Genomic DNA, 20,388 nt, shown 5'->3' with positions numbered 1-20,388 from the left:
TGAGCTTTCACTCAAGTTTGGAATTCAAAGTTGCAAGCACTTGACATTTTTTTTACATTATTTAATCCTTACAACAACCTGCCAGGTACATGCTCTTATTCCCATCCTATAGATGAGGAATGAGACTCAATGAGAGGAAGAACATTGTTTTTAAGTGGAAGAACTTGGATTAGAATAAACAGAACTCTAGAATCCATGCAATGAGTTACCGCCTTCACTCTCACTCGAAGACATCGCACTGCCTCCACCATGGCCACACCTATCACTAACACAGAGCCTTAAGACTTAGGAGCTGGCTGGGCATGGTAGTTCACACCTGTAATCCCAGCAGCATGGGAGGCCAAGGCGGGAGGATCACTTAAGGCCAGAAGTTCAAGACTAGGCTGGGCAACATAGCAAGACCTTATCTCTCTGAAAAAATTACATTTAAAATAAATAAATACAAATTAACTAAAATTTAAAAACTGATGAGCATTCTTGTGTGTAGTATGTGATCTTCACAGCAACCCTGTAAAGTAGGCGAGATCATAGGGATTTTATAAATGAGGAAACTGAGCCGCACAGATGCCGAGAAATGCACATTGTGGGCATACCCTGAAAGCCCCACCCACCAGGTGAGATCATCAAAAATTCTAAAGAAAGGAAAAGGCAGGAAAAGAAACACACATCAAAGGCTCTTAAGCAGACCTTAAAATTGAAAAACTGCTGTTTTGTCATTTAACAAACACATTTTTATTCTCTGTTAATTACTTACCGGGGTTCTAGGACTGACTGAGAAATACGGGCTTCTTTCTATTGGTCACATTCACAGCCAACATTTCCTCTGTGCCAGGTCAGAAAGACAGTGGTCACCTTCGTGAATAATTTCCTTGAGCAAAGCTGCTCTCAGCCTTGACCAAAGCAGCCTTTCCAGGGGCTGCTCTATACCCATGATGTCTCTTCTCTGGCACACAGAAAGTGAATGGTCAGACTCATCTCTTGAATGGCAAGCCACGTGTTTATCACATTTCTTGTTCACCAGATCCACTTTATTAAAAAGCGAAATGACAATCAGAAAGGTCAAGTGACTTAGCCAAGGTCACACAACTTGGAAGCAGCAGATCAGGAAGAAAAATCCAGGTCTGCTAGGTAGACCAGTCTTCTGTCCAAGGGTGTCCTAGGCCCAGGTCATCTCAGCCATGTGGGGTTGCCAGATGTTTCTGCATGTGGATAAAGATAGATAGGCCAAGGGCTACAAGGGGGCAGAATAAGGTAGAAATTCCCAGAACTTTGGTCCTAGAAGGGCCCTTAAGAATCATCCAGGCCGGTTGTGGTGCCTCACGTCTGTAATCCCAGCACTTTGGGAGCCCGAGGCGGACGGATCACCTGAGGTCAGGAGTTCAAGACCAGCCTGGCCAACATGGCAAAACCCCATCTCTACTAAAAATACAAAAAATTATCCAGGCGTAGTGGTGCACACCTGTAGTCCCAGCTACTTGGGAGGCTGAGGCATGAGAATCACTTGAACCTAGGCGGCGGAGGTTGCAGTGAGCCAAGATCACGCCACTACAGTCCAGCCTGGGTGACAGTGCAAGACTCCATCTCAATTAAAAAAAAAAAAAAAAATCATCCAATCCACCCATTATATTGATGGGCAAACTGAGGACCAGGCAAAGAAAGCAACTTGCCAAAAATTACACAGCTTGAAGTGGCAGATCAGGTCCAGAACCCAGGTCCATAGCAATGTCATCATTCAAGTGAGTTTGGACAGCAATTTGCAAAAGCTGCTGTGGGGATGGCAAAGCAATCAATCCACAGGATTTTTTTTTTTCCTTAGCAAGTCCAGGTCATGCACAAAAAGTACAAGGTGTAGTCTCTGTCCTTAAGGAGTTTACAGTCTAGCTAGAAAAACTGGCATATACACAGGAAAACAGAATCAATACCATAAAACATCAGAACAAGCAGCAGCTCTATCAAGAATTTAAAGGAGGCAGAGAGCAGCAGGGTTGGCTGTGTGGGAAGGCTTCCTAAAGAAGGGCTTAAGAAAGCTGGACTTTGAAGCATGAATAGGAGTCCAACAAATGGAAAGGAATAGGTATGTCAGTCCAGGAAAAAGCGTCAACTCATAAAGGGGTTTTGTGGGAGATGAAGCCAAAATCGCAGACGAAGGCTAGGTCTTGGGGGCTGGGGATCCTTCAGATGCCAGGTCAGGGAGTTTGGACTTGGGTCTATGAAACAATAGGTCTTCAAACTTGTTCAGGAGCAGATCACTTTGAAGCCTCTGAGCTCTTCACAGAATTCCACAAGTGGCTGATCACACTTCATTCCAGGACAATGTTCATGTTGGGAAACATAACCGTTGTTCTACATCTGTAATATAAAACCACAACCACAGGCGTGCATGCCTGTGAACAAAATAAGTCCTCAAGTCAAACAGGATCAATCTTTCTCAAATATTCCTATCAACAGTTATCTGCCCTTGATCTCTTTCTTTCGTCTCTGTCTTCTGCAGCCTGTGTACTGGTAGACAACACGTACACACACCACTGCTTTTCACAAAATATGGGGGAGAAAAACTTAAAAAATTGAGAGAATTCTGAAAACTTACTTTTTTTCTTTATATTGGAAAAAGGCAATCAGATAATTTAGGGGTTCAAGGCAATGCCACATAGAGCAGTATCCTCTCTGAGCCTCAGTTTCCCCATCTGGTATGAAGGGGTTGGAGATGGAAACATCATCTGAGGCCAAGTTTGGACACATAATTTGCCCAGTCTGGTCATCTTCATGTCTCCTGGGCTCTCTGAACAATGAAAGCGATGGGGGTCCAGTCCTTCCATACATGTCCACAGTTCTAAGCAGCAGAGAGAGTGGCTTTGGTGGGACTAGCTCTGTAACCATCAGCTTCTGCAAAGGCCAGGGGGTCAGCATGAGATGTCAAACAAGGATTTTTGTGCTGGGCCCTGAAGTGAGCACAACACCCCAGTGGCTGACATCACAGGCCCCTTTTGGAGTGCCCCCAGATGCTTCTCTCCTCACCTGGGGCTCCCTATTGGCCATCTTGGGCTCCTGAAGCCTTCCTGACTGCTCAGTCTTGGAGGAAGATGAGTACCTTCATCCCTAGGTCACCTCGCCAGGAACGGGCAGCACCCTGTGCCTAGGATGTAGGCTTCTATGAGCTGGCAGGGGCATGGAATTCTCGGAGAGTTCGTGTGTCGTGTCCCCATTGCCTGAGGGAGCTGGGAGGTCACTAGAAGCCGGATGTAGTAGCCGCCAAACACTGCCAGCAGCTGGCGGGCCATTTCCTAGAAGAGGCAGGGAAGCAGACTGAATACCACAGGGGAGCCCCTTGAGGAAAAAGGGCTTAGGCACCAGGGGAAGGCCATGCTGCTTTCTTGCCCCTGGACCCAGCAGTGATGCTCACTAGGAAGAACCAGGCCAGGTCAGCACCTGGGACTCTCAGAAGATGCCAGCCTGGTCCACAAGCTGCAACTCATGGCTTGTGGGGCTCCTGCAGCCTCAGTGTCCTCGTTGCCAAGGTGGGTAACTAACTGCTGAATGGCAATAATAATACGCACAAAAAAAATACGCAACCTCGAAGCCCTAGAGAAATTACCTAATTTCTAATTATCTAACTTTTTAACCCTAGCTGGCCAGGCATGGTTGTTCAAACCTGTAATCCCAGCACTTTGGGAGGCCGAGGTAGGCAGATCACTTGAGGTCAAGAGTTTGAGACCAGCCTGGGCAACAGAGCGAGACTCTGTCTCTACAAAAATAAAATTAAAATTAAAAATATATTTTAAAAATATAAAAAGAAAGTAAACCTAGCCAGCCACAAATACATTTTTTCCACTTTCAAATGTCTATCAGTCTGTAAAGTACATGAGATCAAAGTGACTCACTTGAAGAAAATTACTAGTTAAATGTGGAGGCAGGGAGAGGAATATTCCCATTATAGCGGAATTATTTAATTCATACACGGTACCTGGTAGATTTCTTTACACAAGTACTTCTAACATATTAAAAGAAACTGCTTACATGTAAATATGATCACCGACAGTAAAAGAAAAACATAAAAAAGGGAAAAAAAGAGATTGCTTATAAAAATTAGGTTTATCACAAAAGGATATGTACTGTATGATTCTGCTAATACGAGGCACCTAGGGTAATCAGTTCACAGGGAGAGAAAGTAAAATGGTCGTTTCTAGGGGTTGAGGGGAGGAAGGAGGGAAGGCGAAGTTAGTGTTTAATGAGCACAGAGCTTCAATTTGGGAAGATGAAAACATTCTGCAGATGGCTGATGGTGATGGTTGCATAACGATGTGAATGTACCTCATGCTGCTGAACTATATACTTAAAATGGTTAAGATGGTACATTTTATATTATGTATATTTGCCACAATAAAAAAATTTTAAGTAAAAAAGGATTAAAAAATTGAATGTAATGTACTTTTTTTTCTTTTTTAAAGACACAGTACAGCCAGGTACAGTGGTTCATGCCTGTAATCCCAGCACTTTGAGAGGCCAAGGTGGGCAGATCACTTGAGGTCCGGCGTTCGAGACCAGCCTGGTCAACATGGTGAAACCCCGTCTCTACTAAAAATACAAAAAAAATTTAGCCGGGCATGGTGGCACATGCCTGTAATCCCAGCTACTTGGGAGGTTGAGGCAGGAGAATCACTTGAACCTGGGAGGCAGAGGTTGCAGTGAGCCAAGATCGTGCCATTGCACTCCAGCCTGGGCAAAAAGAGCAAAACTCCTTTTCAAAAAAAAAAAAGACATAGGATCTTACTATGTTGCTTAGGCTGGTCTTGAACTCCTGGGCTCCTGCCTTGGCCTCCCTACAGTGTTGGGATTACAGGCATGAGCCACTGCGCTAGGCCTTAATGCACATTCTTATTAACACAGTTGGTCTGTAAAGATCCATTCACCGGTCTAGAAGATGGGATCTCAGGGGAAATGCTTAACTTCCTTAAGCATGGGGTTGAAGCTCTTTGGCAATACTTATGTCCACTCTGAATGTAATGAAATGAAGTGTGGGTTACACTAGGTATGTCTGTAGAGTTAGTAATTAAGGACAGGCTTTAAAGTCAAAAAGGCCAAGAGGGAGTTTCAACTCAGCCACTCTATGACTAACCCAGAGCAGTCACTTCACACTACTGAGCCCATTTCTTCATTGGTAGAATAAGGAAAATAGTGGCACTGACCCCTCTAAGTTAGAGTGAGGATTAAAGAGACTAATAGAGGCCGGGCGCGGTGGCTCACACCTGTAATCCTAGCACTTTGGGAGGCCGAGGCAGGTGCATCACCTGAGGTCAAGAGTTCGAGACCAGCCTGGCCAACATGGTGAAACCCCATCTCTACTAAAAATACCAAAATTAGCCAGCCATCATGGCGGATGCCTGTAATCCTAGCTACTTGGGAGGTCGAGCCAGGAGGATTGCTTGAACCTGGGGGGTGGAGTTTGCAGTGAGCCGAGATCACACCACTTCACTCTAGCCTGGGCAAAAGAGCAAAACTCCCTCTCGAAAAAAAAAAAAAGAAAGAGAGAGAGACTAATAGACAGAAAGCATTGAGCCCAGTGCCTAGTGCTCCACAAATGTCATCAATATCTTTCCATCATTATCACTCAAAAAAGCAGAAACCCCAAATGGTTCATAAGATTAGCTTTTGTTTCAAGTTATCCTTTGTGCTAGAAAATATAAAACACTTCAAATAGTTTACCACTCACTAACTCAGATTGGTCTCCTCGCCAGTTTACTCTAAAATCAATAATGTAAGAAGCAAGGAACTGTAGAAAGAACACTGGCCTACTTAGAATCAGCAGGGCTGGCTTCTGCCATGAGCTTACTGCACTCTCCCTTTCTGGCAACCTTGGGCCAATCAGCTGACCTCTTGGAACCTTATTTCACCCACCAAGGATGAAGGGAAAATAATTCATACCTCGAAGAATATGCTAATGAATTTTATGCATGAGAAAAATCTGTAAAAATGTAAGAGGTCATTATCACTATCTTTCCATCTTCTACAGACACTGGGTTCCTACTGAAATGCGACCATCTGGCCCAGGTTGAGACTTGGGCATCAATTATATTTTCTTTAACTAAATTATAAGGGCAGCTACTTTAAAAACATGTGCACACACTTGATACTCATGATAGGAAATTGTATTACTATTGGTTTGAATGAATCTAAAAATAATCATTTAAAAGACCCATATTTAATGGGCTATTGCACAAAAACCCACACACGCATGTCACAAGAAAGTACATAACCTTATCAATCTCTTCTCTTTAAAAAAGAAAAAGTCAATAGGATAAAGTGAAGAGGTTAATACATTTATCATTTCTCTTTTTTTTTTTTAAATATTTTGGCAGGGCACGGTGGCTCACACCTGTGATCCTAACACTTTGGGAGGCCGAAGCGGGTGGATTGCTTGAGCTCAGGAGTTCAAGACAAGCCTTGGTAACATGGTAAAACCCCGTCTCTAAGTAAAAATTTAAAAATTAATATAAAAAGATAAAAGATTTTAATAGAGGCCGGGCATGGTGGCTCATGCCTGTAATCCTAGGACTTTGGGAGGCTGAGGCGGGAAGATCAACTTGAACTCCTGGACTCAAATGATCCTCCCACCTCAGCCTCCCAAAGTGCTGGGATTACAGGCATGAGCCACCGCACCGTCCTGTCATTTTCTCTTTTAAATAGTACTACTTGCAGGCTTCCTACTCCCCACCAGCACAAAAGAGTAAGCCTGGGCTGGTTTGGACCTTGAATCCCCAAACCTCTTGGCTGAAAAGATGTAAGTGCTCTTCTGAAGTTTCAGACGTCACCTGAGGTCACCATCACTGCTGGTCTCCCTGACAGTGGGTCTGTCCTCATCATGAGAAGAAGGTAAGCACAAGCTGCAAACCACATTTTCAGATTTCTGGTCTGCCAGTGCTTAGGCATAGCCAAGAGACAGTGTGGATGGCAGGACCCAGCAGAATTCTGGGGCTGCAGGAACTGGAATTCAACAGAAATGCAAAGAAGTGAGAGGTCGAGGTGGGTAGATCTCTTGAGCCCAGGAGTTGGAGATCAGCCTGGGCAACACGGCAAAACCCTGCCTCTAATAAAAATACAAAAAATTAGCCAGGCGTGGTGGTGCATGCCTACAGTCCCAACTACTCAGGAGACTGAGGTGGGAGGATTGCTTGAACCTGGGAAGTTGAGGCCATAATGAGCAGTGATCACACCACTGCACCCTAGCCTGGGTGATGGGAGTGAGACCCTGTTTCAAAACGAAACAAAACAAAAAACAAAAAAAAATGCAAAGAAGAGTCAACTATCTAACTGCAATTAAAGTAGACGGATGAATAGTTGGATAGATGAATAAATAATTGATTAATTGACTGAGACCCAAATATTCGTCAATATGTTCATGGTTAAGTAAGCTATAATCTATCAACATGCAACTACCTATCCAATGCAACCATCAAAAAGAATATCCAAGATATTAAATAATGCAACAAAAAGTCCCAGTAAATATAAAATGCTTCCTGTTAACTATCTTTTTAAGTGCTAGGGTGAAGAATGAAAAGATTGAAAACTCCTGAGCTAGATTTGTACGGTGTCTACCAACTGAGAGAAGCCATGTTCGGGGGAATCTAAGAAGCCCCCACATAGACTTTCTCTATGCAAATTCCCCCGAGGGAGGATGGCCCCAACAAGCCCCAGTGCCTGTTACCTCTGGCTCAGCCTCAGGAACAAGCTGATGAAGCTCAGTCTGCATGAGTGGCCTTTCGTTAGGACAAGAATTGCCGGGCAGGAGAGGAGCATCCTCCAAGTTCTCAGGCCCCTCCGCTGTTGCAGGGCTTACCCCAGTCTCCATGACAACACACAACTGGCTCAATCTGCTTCTCAGCAAGGACTGCAAAGGAAACAAAGAAGGGGCTCAGGAGTGCCTAAATCAGGTGTTATCTGCAGCTGAGTCCCTCCCCGAGCTGCAGACCGAGCAGAGGATGAGGTCTCAGACTCACATGACGACCTCAGAAAAAGCTGGTCACATTCGGGATGTTACATATTTCCCTACAGATGGTCATTAATAGCTTCTAAATATTTTTCCTTTTATAGCCAGGTGTGGTGGCTCATGCCTGTTATCCCAGCACTTTGGGAGGCCGAGGCGGAGGGATCACTTGAGGCTAGGAGTTCAAGACCAGCCTGGCCAACATGGTGAAACCCCATCTCCACTAAAAATACAAAAATTAGCCCAGTGTGGTGGCGGGCGCCTGTAGTCCCAGCTACTCAGGAGGCTGAGGCATGAGAATCACTTGAACCCGGGAGGCAGAAGTTGCAGTGAGTCAAGATGGCACCACTGCACTCCAGCCTGGGTGACACAGCAAGACTCTGCCTCAAAACACACAAACAAATATTTTTCCTCTCATGCTCTCACTTGCTCAAAGCAGGCTGGGATGTGGGTATCTTTATCCATATGTTGCAAATGAATAAACTGAGACTCAAAGGCCCTGCCTGAGGCCACACAGGAACTAATGAGCCAAATTCAGGGCTAAGTCACAACTCTGACTTCAAGACTCACTGTAGCCGGGGCTCAGAAAAGGCTGATCCTAGAGAAGAAGCCCAGGGCTCGGAGACAGGAGGCCTGGCCTCCAAACCTGGGCATCACCAGCCAGCTTCATGACCACAGGCCGGTAACAGGTCATCCCAGAGCCTGTTTCCTCCTCTGTAGAAGCAGAGCAAGATCCCTCTGATTTTCTTAATAAACGGTAGAAAGGCACTGTGAACAAGTAAAAGTTGCCTCAATGCATGATACTTTGGAATCCACCAAAATTTATTATTAATATTATAATTATAAAGAAATATATGGCCGGGCATGGTGGCTCACACCTGTAATCCCAGCACTTTGGGAGGCCAAGGCAGACGGATCACCCGAGGTCAGGAGTTTAAGACCAGCCTGGCCAACATGGTGAAACCCCATCTCTACTAAAAATACAAGAAATTAGCCAGGTGTGATGGCAGGCACCTGTAATTCCAGCTACTCAGGAGGCTGAGGCAGGAGAATCGCTTGAACCCACGAAACGAAGGTTGCAGTGAGCCAAGATCGCTCTACTGCACTCCAGCCTGGGCAACTGAGTGAAACTCTGTCTCTGGAAAAAAAAAAAAGAAGAAATATATGCTCACCGTAGGAAATGTGGAAGAAGCGATGTGTTAAAAAGAAGCAGAAAAGCAGCCCTAATTCCCTAGGCAAAACAACCACTGATTGCTCATAGGTATTCTTCCAAGTAACTTTTTCTCAGACATTTTCCCACCCTTAAGATAATGCAATTGATACAACTTGGCCTTCTGGTTTTTGGTTTGTTTTGTTTTTTCACTGAAGATATCTTACCTCTTGGCTAGTCTTCATTTCTTGAACATGATCAGACAAAAACTGCACACAGTTCTCCAGGTCGAAGTAGACAAACCAAAGCTGTGGGGAGAAGCAGCAGTGACCACCGTGGCTCAAAGCCAGCCCAACCCCGAACTCTTCCTCCCTGAGACAGTCCTATTTAGCCTGCTGTCTGGCAGGAAGGTGCCATTCGGCACCATGACAACGTCTCATTTGTATGGTTGGTAGAAAAATGGCTTTGTGTGCAAGTTTAGAAAAGGTCAAACCCTAGTCCAGTGCAGTGGCTCACACCTGTAATCCCAGAACTGTGGGAGGTTGAGGTAGGCAGATCACTTGAGGCCAGGAGTTCAAGACCAGCCTGGCCAACATGGTGAAACTCCTGTCTCTACAAAAAATACAAAAAATTAGCTGGGTGTGGTGGTGCACGCCTGTAATCCCAGCTAATCAGGAGCCTGAGGCACAAGAATCACTTGAACCTGGGAGGTGAAGGTTGCAGTAAGCCAAGATCGCACCACTGCACTCCAGCCTGGGTGACAGAGAAAGACTCTGTCTGAAAAGAAAAGAAAAGAAAAAGTTAAACCCTGTTCAAAATGGCTGCGGCCCCATTTCCCACAAGCTGCTGAGCATCCCAGACAGACTCCAAACCCTCCTGGACATTACCTGTCCACCTGAGGCCACCTTCATCCTCAATGGGCAGGGCGTGAACATGAAAATGAGTGAAACCCTTCAGAGCTGACACCTGTGGCCCACAACCAGGTCTGAGGTAATCAACCTGGGTGCTTGTGGGGACAGAAGCAGGGCAAGAAGTCCATACCCCACCTGTGCCTCCCCTTCCATCCCAGGGGCCGGCCAAGCTAAACTTAACCAGGCTGAAATCGTCCACGTTCACATTACGACAACCTGTCAAGACCACAGCTGCCACACATCCTAATCAAAGTTCTTGGAGAAACTGGTGGCCCTTGCCCCAAACTCCCATCCACTGGCAACCTCCTCTGGTTCCCAGACCTCCTTCCTCCCACTGATTGAGCCATGAAACCCAAAGTCACAGCCTTCTTGCCAACTAGTCTCCCAATGTCATACCCACAAGGGAGGATTTCTCAAATGGTTCCTTTAAAGCTTTTTACTATGAAAATTTCCAAGCATATACAGAAGTAGATGACAGCAACCCATCCTCCTGCTGCAACTGTTAGGTCACCTCATGGCCACTCTTGGTTCATCTCCATCCTCACTTGGTACCTGTCCCCAACACCCCCACCTCCACTGCACCCCCCAGTGAATCTGAAGGACATGCCAGATAGTGTATCACCTCATCCCAAGATACTATTTAGAAACTGAAAGAATCAAGTTGTCTAAAAAGATTTGTCTATTCTTTTTTTTTTTTTTTTTTTGAGGCAGGGTCTCACTCTGGCATCCAGGCTGGAGTGCAGTGGCGCGATCACAGCTCACTGCAGCCTTGACATCCCGCGCTCAGGTGATCCTCCCACCTCAGCCTTCCAAGTAGCTGGGACTACAGGCATGCGACACCATGCCCAGCTAGTTTTTGTACTCTTTGTAGAAACAGAGTTTGCCATGTTGCCCAGGCTGCTGGTGTTGAACTCTTAGATTCAAGCAATCCAGCCACCTCAGCCTCCCAAAGTGCTAGGATTATAGGGGTGAGCCACTGAGCCCACCTGATGTGTCTCTTTTTTGTTTTGTTTTGTTTTGTTTTTTGAGATGGAGTCTCACTTTGTTGCCCAGGCTGGAGTGTGGAGTGCAATGGCACAATCTCAGCTCACTGCAAGCTCCGCCTCCCAGGTTCAAGTGATTCTCCTGCCTCAGCCTCCCAAGTAGCTGGGACTACAGGTGCACACTGCCACGCCCTGCTAATTTTTTTGTGTTTTTAGTAGAGACGGGGTTTCACTATGTTGCCCAGGCTGGTTTCGAACTCCTGAGCTCAGGCAATCCACCCACCTCAGCCTCCCAAAGTGCTGGGATTACAGACGTGAGCCACCGCGCCAGGCCCATTCTTTAGTCATCTATCCATCCATGCATTCATCTAACACATGCCAAGCCACTCCTACGTGCCAACAGATAAAGGAGATTCAAAGATAAACGAGGCTAAAAAGGACCCCCACATTCCAGGAGCTCCCAGTCTGCAATGTCACACTTGAACTGCTGAGAATCTTGTGATGTCATCTGCTTCACTCCAACGTTAGGCAAGATCATCTTATACCTACACCATCTCGGGTGTGACAGGCTCCACAAACATAGGGACCTGCATGTGTTCTCTGCTGCAGCCTCAATCCCTGGGACAGTGCCTGGTACATAATAGGCTCTCAGTAAACATTCGTGGAAGAACTGAGGCAAGTGCATGAGGAGCCTCTTCCCAGGTCCCCCGTGCACACCTACCTCTGGGCTCCCACCAGACAAGGGGCCATGACTGGTGAGAATGCAGATGTGGTGCTGAGGAGGTTTTGCAATTCCACTGGGCAGATCAGGCATGGATGGAGGAACAGGAGAGTTCAGCCAGGATCAGGAGATCTGGCCTAACTGTGTTCTGACCCACCCTGCCACTCCATACTAGTCACTTTCAGATCTCCCCCCAACCTTCGGAGCAAAGAGAACGACCAAGCCAGGCAGACAAGTCCTTCAGCAACTGACCTGCCTCTCCGGCCTCATCTCTCCCTGCTGTGTCCCTCTGGTGTAGCCCCAGCCATGGTGAGCTCCATGCAGCCCTTCAAAGGGACCCTGTGTACCTTGCCTCTCAGCCTTGCTGGGGGCTGTCCCTTTGCTATAAGGCCGGAGAGGCTACTGTTGACTGTCTCACTGTATGCCTGTCATCCTCTGCCAGGACAGGGACCTTGCATGGGCCCCTCAATGTTGCCAGTGTCCAACCGAGGGCACAGCACAGAGGAGGCTCCATCTGTCTGCTGAATAAATGCCAGATGAGCAGCAAGGTGTGGACATTATCTGTGCTTCCCTTCCAGCCCTGCCACGTGGAGGTTCCAGGCCACTGGTTACTGCACAGAGAAGGTGTCTTGAGGAAGAAACACCAGGGCAGGGAGGAAGGAAAGGGCTGCCGACAGCCATCTCATTAGCAGACTACTGCAGACACTGTGCAGGTTGGGAGAACTTGAGGCCACTGCTCTCCATTAGCCCAACATAAAACTGGGCCATCAGGAAGAGGTCACTATGAGACACAGCACCTGAATCACACTCTGGCATCCTTCCACTGTGTCTGTCACCCCCAGCAGCACCCGGTGTCTCAGGAGGGCTCCATTGGCAGCTGCCAGCCTCAGGTCCGTGTTGGTGTTGGCCTGTAAGACAAACGCCAGGCCCATCACCAGACCTCCATGCTATTGGAGAGCTCCCAGGCTCTGAGCAGTAGAAACACACCATCCCACCCCCAGATGCCAAGGGACAATCCCCACCCTCAGGTCTGTCATTTCCTCCGCTACTAAATGGTCTGGGGTGGAGGCAGGCGCAGTGACTCATGCCTGTAATCCCAGTGTTTTGAGAGACTAAGGCAGGAGAATTTCTTGAAGCCAGGGGTTTGAGGCCAGCCTGGACAATGTAGTGAGATACTGTCTCTGTAAAAAATTGTTTAAAAATTAACTAGGTGGGGCCAGGAGTGGTGGTTCACGCCTGTAATCCCAGCACTTTGGGGGACCGAGGCAGGCGGATCACAAGATCAGGAGTTCGAGACCAGCCTGGCCAACATGGTGAAACCCCATCTCTACTAATAATACAAAAATTAGCTGGGCGTGGTGACACATGCCTGTAGTCTCAGCTACTCGGGAAGCTGAGGCAGGAGAACTGCTTGAACCCAGGAGGCAGAGGTTGCAGTGTGCAGAGATCACGCCACTGCACTCCAGCCTGGGCAACAGAGCAAGACTCCGTCTCAAAAAAAAAAAAAAAAAATTAGCTAGGTGCAGTAGCATCCACCTATAGTCCCAACTACTTGGGAGGGTGAGGCGAGAGGATCACTTGAGCCCAGGAGTGTGAGGTTATAGTAAGCTATGATTGTGCCACTGCACTCCAGCCTAGGTGACAGAGTGAGACTCTATCTCTTAAAAATAAGGAAAGAAAAATAAAATGAGATGGGGGATAGTTGGAACAGTAAATTCAATAGTGTCAGACAGCCCTGGGATAAAGCCCAGCTCTGCTGCTTCCTAGCTATATGGCCCTGGACAAGGTATGTCCCTTCCCTGAACCTTATTTTCTTCAGTTGTAGAATAAAAGAATGTCTCTGCCTCTTAGGAATGGAGTGAGATTTCACTGAGATTGTGTGTAAAGTACTTAACCCAGAGCCTGGGACTCTGTCAAGGTGCATAAGATATTTGCGGAAGATGGGAGATCAAACGGGTTTGATCTGTTTGAGCTGACACATCAAATCTGTTGTGTAAGTGAAGCACTCACTCCATCTAGAACGCACCTACTTTAAAGTACCTAACACAGCGCCTGGCCCTCAGGAGGGGCTCTGGGAATCAGCCTCCTGCTCTCCTACCCAAACCAATGGACGCCATGCATTCAGCTGGGAAAGTGGATGCTAAACAGGTGGGGGAGAAGAGGAGGGACAAGGGGACCCCAAGTGCTAGTTTGGGGAAGTGAGCACAAGATGACTTTCAGACTCAGTTAGAAGAGAGCAGCCTGATCAAGAATAATAGTTCTCAAAAGGGGCAGCACCCTGTAAGGGAGATTTTGGAAATGCAAGGAGGACCCTTTGGTTGTCACAGGGATGGGATGGACAGTGCTGGCACTTAGTGCAGGAGGGCCAGGGGTTCTGAACCCATGCCTTCCACTGAAAGACATGTCCTATTAGAAACCATGTTCAAGACTGTCCCCTGGGCTGCCTGGACTCCAAATGTCCCACTGAGTATACATGCAGATAAAAAAATCTACTTAGAATTCTCTAGTCAGCCAACCTAACTCCAGTTTACATTTATACCTAAAGTGATTTTTTTTTTTTTTTTTGGAGACCTAGTCTCACTCTGTCACCCAGGTTGGAGTGCAGTGGTACGATCACAGCTCACTGCAGGCTTGACATCCTGGGCTCAGATCTTCCTGCCTCAGCCTCCCAAGCAGCTGGGACCACACATGCATGCCACCACACTCAACTAACTTTTAAATTTTTTGTAGAGATCGAGTCTCACTATGTTGCCCAGGCTGGTCTCAAACTCCTAGGTTCAAGCAATTCTCCCACCTCAGCCTCCCAATAGTGCTGGGATTACACACGTGAGCCACCATGCCCAGCCACTTAAAGTGATTGTTTGCACGAGTTTAATATACACTGACTTTTCCAGGAATGCCTCTACTATGAAACTTGAGGAATAATTATATTTTGTTTTGCCTAGATCTGTAGTAAGAAGATTTGGATGTGGATTTGGATTTGATGTGGATTTCTTCCTTCTTGAAATCCCTATCACCAACTGTTCAATTCCTAACGTATCTCTCACTGCCCATATAACCTTGGGCAAATTACTAAACATCTCTCTGCCTCCATCTCCTTACCCCCAAATGGAGATAATAATGTCCCTACCTCAGAGGGGTATAATAAGGATGAAATGAGTTAATTCATGTAGAATAATTGAAAGAATTGAACACTTAACACATGTCAGCTGATAATATCACAGTGAGGATGACAGTGAACTTAAATCATTGTGTCTTCACTGTGCCATATTAGCCACAAACAAATATTTGTAGGAACTTGGAACTTCTCATGTGTCCTAGCAACGTGCTATACTCTACAAGGCCGGGACTCGCCTGCCTTTACAAACCAGCCAATCTTTTTTTTTTTTTTTTTTGAGGCAGGGTCTCACTCTGTCACCCAGGCTGGAGTATAATGTTGCCATCACAGCTCACTGCAGCCTTGAACTCCTAGGCTCAAGCAATCCTCCGACCTCAGCCTCCTAGGACTATGGGAATGTGCCACCACACCCCGCTGATTTTATTTTTTGTAGAGACAGAGTCTCACAATGTTGCCTAGCCTGGTCTCAAACTCCTGGGCCCAAGTGATCCTCCCACCTCAGCCTCCCAAAGTACTGGGATTATAAGTGTGAGCCACCATGCCCAAACCTTCCAATCCTGAGAAAGGCTAACAGTGCGCCAAAGGGAAAACAAGACAGTTATGCCAGACATTGATGCTCTCAAGGACACCAAGTAAAAAGACAGAGAGGATGCTAACAGTAAGAGTGACAATGGTCAGGAAGAGGGGATCTGCATAGTCCTGAGTGACAACGGATCCAGGGAGGAGGAGGTCCTGGAGCTGAGACCCAAAAGAAGACCTGAGAAGGGCTGTGTGGCCATGGACTGGTTACTTAACCTTTCTGAGCTTCCGTTTCCTCACTGGCAAAGAGTCAATAACAGTTAATATTTACAAAGCATTTACACCAGGTACTATTATAAACACTTTGTGTGTCTAAGTCATTTAATTCTCACAATAACCCTATGAGGGAGCTACAATTATTATCTCATGTTTTAGATGAGGAAACTGAGGCCCTGATAGATTAAGGAACTCACCCCAAGTTTCAGAGCTAGCAAATGGCGGCAGTATCCTGCCTCCTTATAAGGTTGTTGTTGGGCATAGACGTGAAGCCCCAAGCATACAGCACATAATAGGTGCTCATGAAATGATGGACATTATTAGGAAGAAAAGAAGGAGTCTCCTAAATGAGCAGACAGTGATGATGGCATTGCCAGGATGCACCTGGGACCTCCATGCTGCACACAAGCCTTGCGCATTTTCTGGGATTTGTGCCTGGCACAGAGTAAGACCTGTCTTAGATAGATAGATGGATGGATGGATGGATGGATGGATGGATGGATATATATTGTTGGAACAGTAAATTCAATAGTGTCAGTCCTGGGCCAAAGCCCAGCTCTGCTGTTTCCTGGCTGTGCGGCCCTGACAAGGTACGTCCTGGTACTATCAAGGCCTTCATAAATACCAGCTGAATAAAAGGAGGAAAGAAGAGACAGAGGCAGAGAGCCAAAGCAGGCATTCTCTCCACCATGTGAATCACATCCACATCCTTGAAGCACCTGTCAGGTGCCAATCTTTTTTGCTTGCTCCTGCTAAATAAAACAAAACACTTTGCTTCTTCCTCTCCCCAAGACAAAGTTCTTGCTGCAGGAGTAGCCAGCTCGATTTATTTTTTATAGGCCAAACACAACGGCCATGAAAGCTTCAACAGACCCCAAGGGCAGCATTATTTTGCCAGTCTTGTGGCAAAGCCCAACAAAGATCCTTACAGAATGAATACACCATAAAGTTCCCATATGTCTCGTGAACACACCCACTAAGTGGAATTCACACCCCAAATGCTGATTTACATTTCTCAACATCCTGCCCTCCCTTTTTGAGTCAGGCAAGATCAGAGTCCAGCACTGTGCCAGGGATCGGGGGATGGAGGAACAGGAGCTTCCCAAGTAGGTGGAAAGACAACATAGGTGCGGTAGCAGAGAAATGGTCCCCAAAGATGTCTAAATCCTGTTCCCCAAAACCAGTGCAAATGCTGTTACACAGCAAAGGGGAGTTAAAGCCGCCGATGAAATTTATGTTGTTAATCAGCTGACCTTAAAATTAGGAGATTATCTCAGATTATCCAGCTGGCCCAATGTAATCACGAGGGTCCTTAAAAGTAGAAGAGGGAGGCAAAAGAGCCAGGGAAGGAGATGTGAAAAAGACTGGATCTGCCATTGCTGGCTTTGAAGATGAAGAAAGGGATCACAAGCCAAGGCATGCAGAGGACCACCAGGAGCTAAACAGGCAAGAAAATAGATTCTTCCCCGGAGCCTTCAGAAGGAAGCAGCCCTGCCTGTACCTAGATTTTAGTCCAGTGAGACCTATGTCAAATATCTAACCTACAGAACTGGAAGATAATAAATTGGTATTGTTCTAATCCACTAAGTTCATGGTAATTTGTTACAGCAGCTTTGGAAAACCAACAGTTTTCTCTAGTGTTGTGGCTAAGAACATGGTTTGGAATCGGAGGCCCTGGCCTTGATTTCCAACTCTGGCATTTATTAGTAGCATGGCTGGGGCTACTCTCTGAGCCTGAGTCTAGGGTTCCTCGACCGCAAAATAAGTGTAACAGCCTCTACCCAGATTTAATGTCGAAGGATTTAATGAGTTAACGTGGTAAGCATTTAACAGAGGACCTACTACATATGATGTGCTCAGTACATATCAAAAGGCAGACACTGAAGAGACAGAATACAATTAAAATCATACATCAAGTTGCCAGGTATCCGCCTCCTTTCTGAACGTGATCAGGAACCAGAGGGCTCAGGGTTTGAACCGTGGCTCTGTCACTAACAGTTGGATCCAGGACAAGTTACCTAAACTCTCAGACCACCCACCTTGCCTCAAAGGTCATTGCTGGGATTAGAGACATGACTGTCAATAGAGCACCAGGTTGGCATCTGCCCGTCACATGAGGGAATAATGTAAATTACCTCTCCCCAGACATCAACTTCAGGCACCTTGTGCTGCAGGGTGGGTTCAGTGACCCTCCCTTGTTCACAGGGCTGTTGTGAGCACCCAGGGAGAAGAAGTGCATGAAAGGGCTCAGTTAACTAAAGTACTGTCAGGATACGGGCTATTACTGCTCTCCTCTCACATTCCCAAAACACAGCTTGCTTCCAGAAAAACAATCCACAGGGATTAGACAGGAAAAGCAGAGAGAACAATCACATACACAATTTGATTTTTTTTAGTCACTGGGCTTATGGGCTAGTGTGAATTTTCATGGCCAGAGAAATTCTTTGAGGGAGGCAAAAGGGAAAAATCTGATTCTCACGCCTGCACCGCTCTTCTGGAGAGAGTGTGGCAGGGATCTCCAGACATCTCACCTTCTTCTGGTGTCTTTCAAAGACCAGCACAAGAGTCAAGGTCAGGCTCACTGCGGCCAGGGTCACGAGCAGCATGCCAGCCCAGTGGTTCCCCAAGGCAAACATCTGACTGGTAGAGTAGATATTGGCCCACACCACCACGTAGAAAACCTGCAAGATGCCAGACAGAGAGCATGGTCAGGAACTTCAGTCCTCGCATAAAGCAGCTCCATTCAAAGAGATACCCTTCAGACACTACTGATACCCTCCTTGGATTCAGACAGCTCACAGCACCAGTAAGAGATTGATGCAGACACCTGGGTCTGTGAGAATGAGCTCATGTTCCTTGTTTATAAGCAAAAGTAGACAAAAAGGGTTAGTAGCTACTCCTAATCCTTGTTTACCTTAATTTTAAATAAAACAGAAAAAGGCAGGTGGATCTGAAGTGAGACAAATATCAGTTCAAAGACCATAACGATCCTTCAAGCACTACATGGCTTTGGACAATTTATAACTCCTCTAAGTCTCAGTTTCCTCATCTGTAACATGGGGATAATAACACCTATTTCACAGCATTGTAATAAGGGTTAACAAGGTAACGTAAGTAACAGCTCAGCACTCACCAGGGAATGAATCAATGCTGGTTCCCATCCTTTTCCCTTCTCCCTAGAAGTGGGACCTGGGAGTCAGGTGTGCTATTTGACCATTTATACATACAAAACAGCAGCAAATCATAGTGGTTCCAAGCACAGATGCTGAAACCAGACTGCCTGGGTTCAAATCCTGGCTCTGTCATTTATGTATGTAAGTGTTTATATGTATCAATATGAAGATGTATACGTATATTTTTTATATATATATACGTATGTGTATACACACATATATATGTACATGTATATATGACTAGAGCTAAAATAACCCATCTGTTGAGCAGACGGGGAAACCAAGTTCCAGAGAGGAGGAAAGTCTTGGCCAAGGCCAGATATTGAGCCCAGAGCCTGGGTGGATCTGCAGACTCCCAATCCCAAGCTCTGCCCACAGTAAACCCTGACTCCCATCCTTTATGCAACGACCTGGTTACAACTCTCTCCCATAAATTTCCTCTGATCCCAAATCAATGTCCATATGTACTGCTCATTTCCAGGCACCTGGGTCAACAGCCCCCAAGCCCCTGACCCACACCAACAGGCTCCAAGACACGGTGCTGAATTTGGTGGTGCCACAAGCTGTCAGGGCAGGGTCAGTGTGCGGGCCACCTCCCACTTACCACAGCAAAGGCCAGCCGCATAGGCCTCGAGTTGTAGATGATATATCTTCTCACTTGGGGCTCCAAGAGGGCACTCTCAGCCAAGCTCCTGTACTGGTCGGCCGGGACCTGCTTGGAACCCAGGGAAAGAGATCAATCAGCCGCAGGACAGCCAGTTTCCAGTACATGTGACTATCATGTGGAAGGGGGATTAGGCACATTCTGGGCTGTCCCAAAGGCAGAATGAGGAGCTTGGAGCACTGGGTGGAAGTCACATGTTGCAGCTCTCAGCTCAGGGAAGAACAGGCATCAAAACATCTGGAGAAGGATCCACACAGCCTCAGACTCAGTACCTTGCAGCAGACACAGGGCAGCCTGACGGTTAAGGCATAGGCCCTGGAGTCAGTCAGCCCTGGGCCCAAACTCTGGCCCTGCCACTCATGTGCTGTGTGACCTGGAGCAAGTAACCCCACTCCTCTAAGCCTCAGTTTTTTCCTCTGTAAAATAAGGATAATAAAAGTACCCACTTTGTAGAACTAAGGTATATATTAAATGATATAATACATGTACTGTGCAAAGCAAAGGGCCAGTCCCTCAGTGAACACTCAATATAGAGTTGCCATTATCAATACTGCAATATCAATATCTATTAATGCAGTCCAAAAGACTGAACACTCACATCTTCCTGCCCAAACAGAAGTGTCTATAGAATATAAAGGCCCCGTGAGAGTAGAACTAAGAAAACAGAACTTAACCATTAAAATGATATTTAGGCTGGGTGCAGTGTCTCATGTCTGTAATCCCAGCACTTTGGGAGACCAAGGCGGGCAGACTGCTTGAGCCTAGGAGTTCAAGACCAGCCTGGGCAACATAGCAAGACCCTGTCTCTTTTTATAAAAATAAAAAAGAAGGCCGGGCACGGTGGCTCACACCTGTAATCCCAGCACTTTGGGAGGTCAAGGCGGGCGGATCACGA

The 20,388-nt window shown here is 46.5% G+C and overlaps 1 protein-coding gene across 6 annotated transcripts in view; it reads right to left on the bottom strand.

Annotated features, from left to right (window-relative positions):
- Nucleotides 1-688: 688 nt before the first annotated feature.
- Nucleotides 689-20,388, bottom strand: part of TMEM268 (transmembrane protein 268) — a 34,639-nt gene continuing 14,939 nt past the window's right edge. Inside the window, exons 4-10 of one of the 6 annotated variants that reach the window (XR_008504619.2) lie at nucleotides 19,434-19,541; nucleotides 18,188-18,337; nucleotides 12,541-12,651; nucleotides 9,356-9,436; nucleotides 7,700-7,882; nucleotides 3,016-3,281; nucleotides 689-2,384 (exon numbers count right to left, since the gene is read on the bottom strand). Coding sequence is in view for 4 of the 6 variants with exons in the window: in XM_054501818.2 (XP_054357793.1) it covers nucleotides 3,102-3,281; nucleotides 7,700-7,882; nucleotides 9,356-9,436; nucleotides 12,541-12,651; nucleotides 18,188-18,337; nucleotides 19,434-19,541 (813 nt within the window). In the remaining 2 variants the exon portion in view is untranslated. Of the gene's footprint in view, nucleotides 3,282-7,699; nucleotides 7,883-9,355; nucleotides 9,437-12,540; nucleotides 12,652-18,187; nucleotides 18,338-19,433; nucleotides 19,542-20,388 lie in introns of all 6 variants that reach the window. The other 5 variants (XR_008504618.2, XM_054501818.2, XM_054501817.2 and 2 more) reach the window with 5 other exon arrangements.

Source organism: Pongo pygmaeus, chromosome 13, assembly GCF_028885625.2.
Source record: "Pongo pygmaeus isolate AG05252 chromosome 13, NHGRI_mPonPyg2-v2.0_pri, whole genome shotgun sequence".
In the NCBI taxonomy this organism is placed as follows: domain Eukaryota; kingdom Metazoa; phylum Chordata; class Mammalia; order Primates; family Hominidae; genus Pongo; species Pongo pygmaeus.
This window is presented reverse-complemented; position numbering and strand designations above follow the sequence as displayed.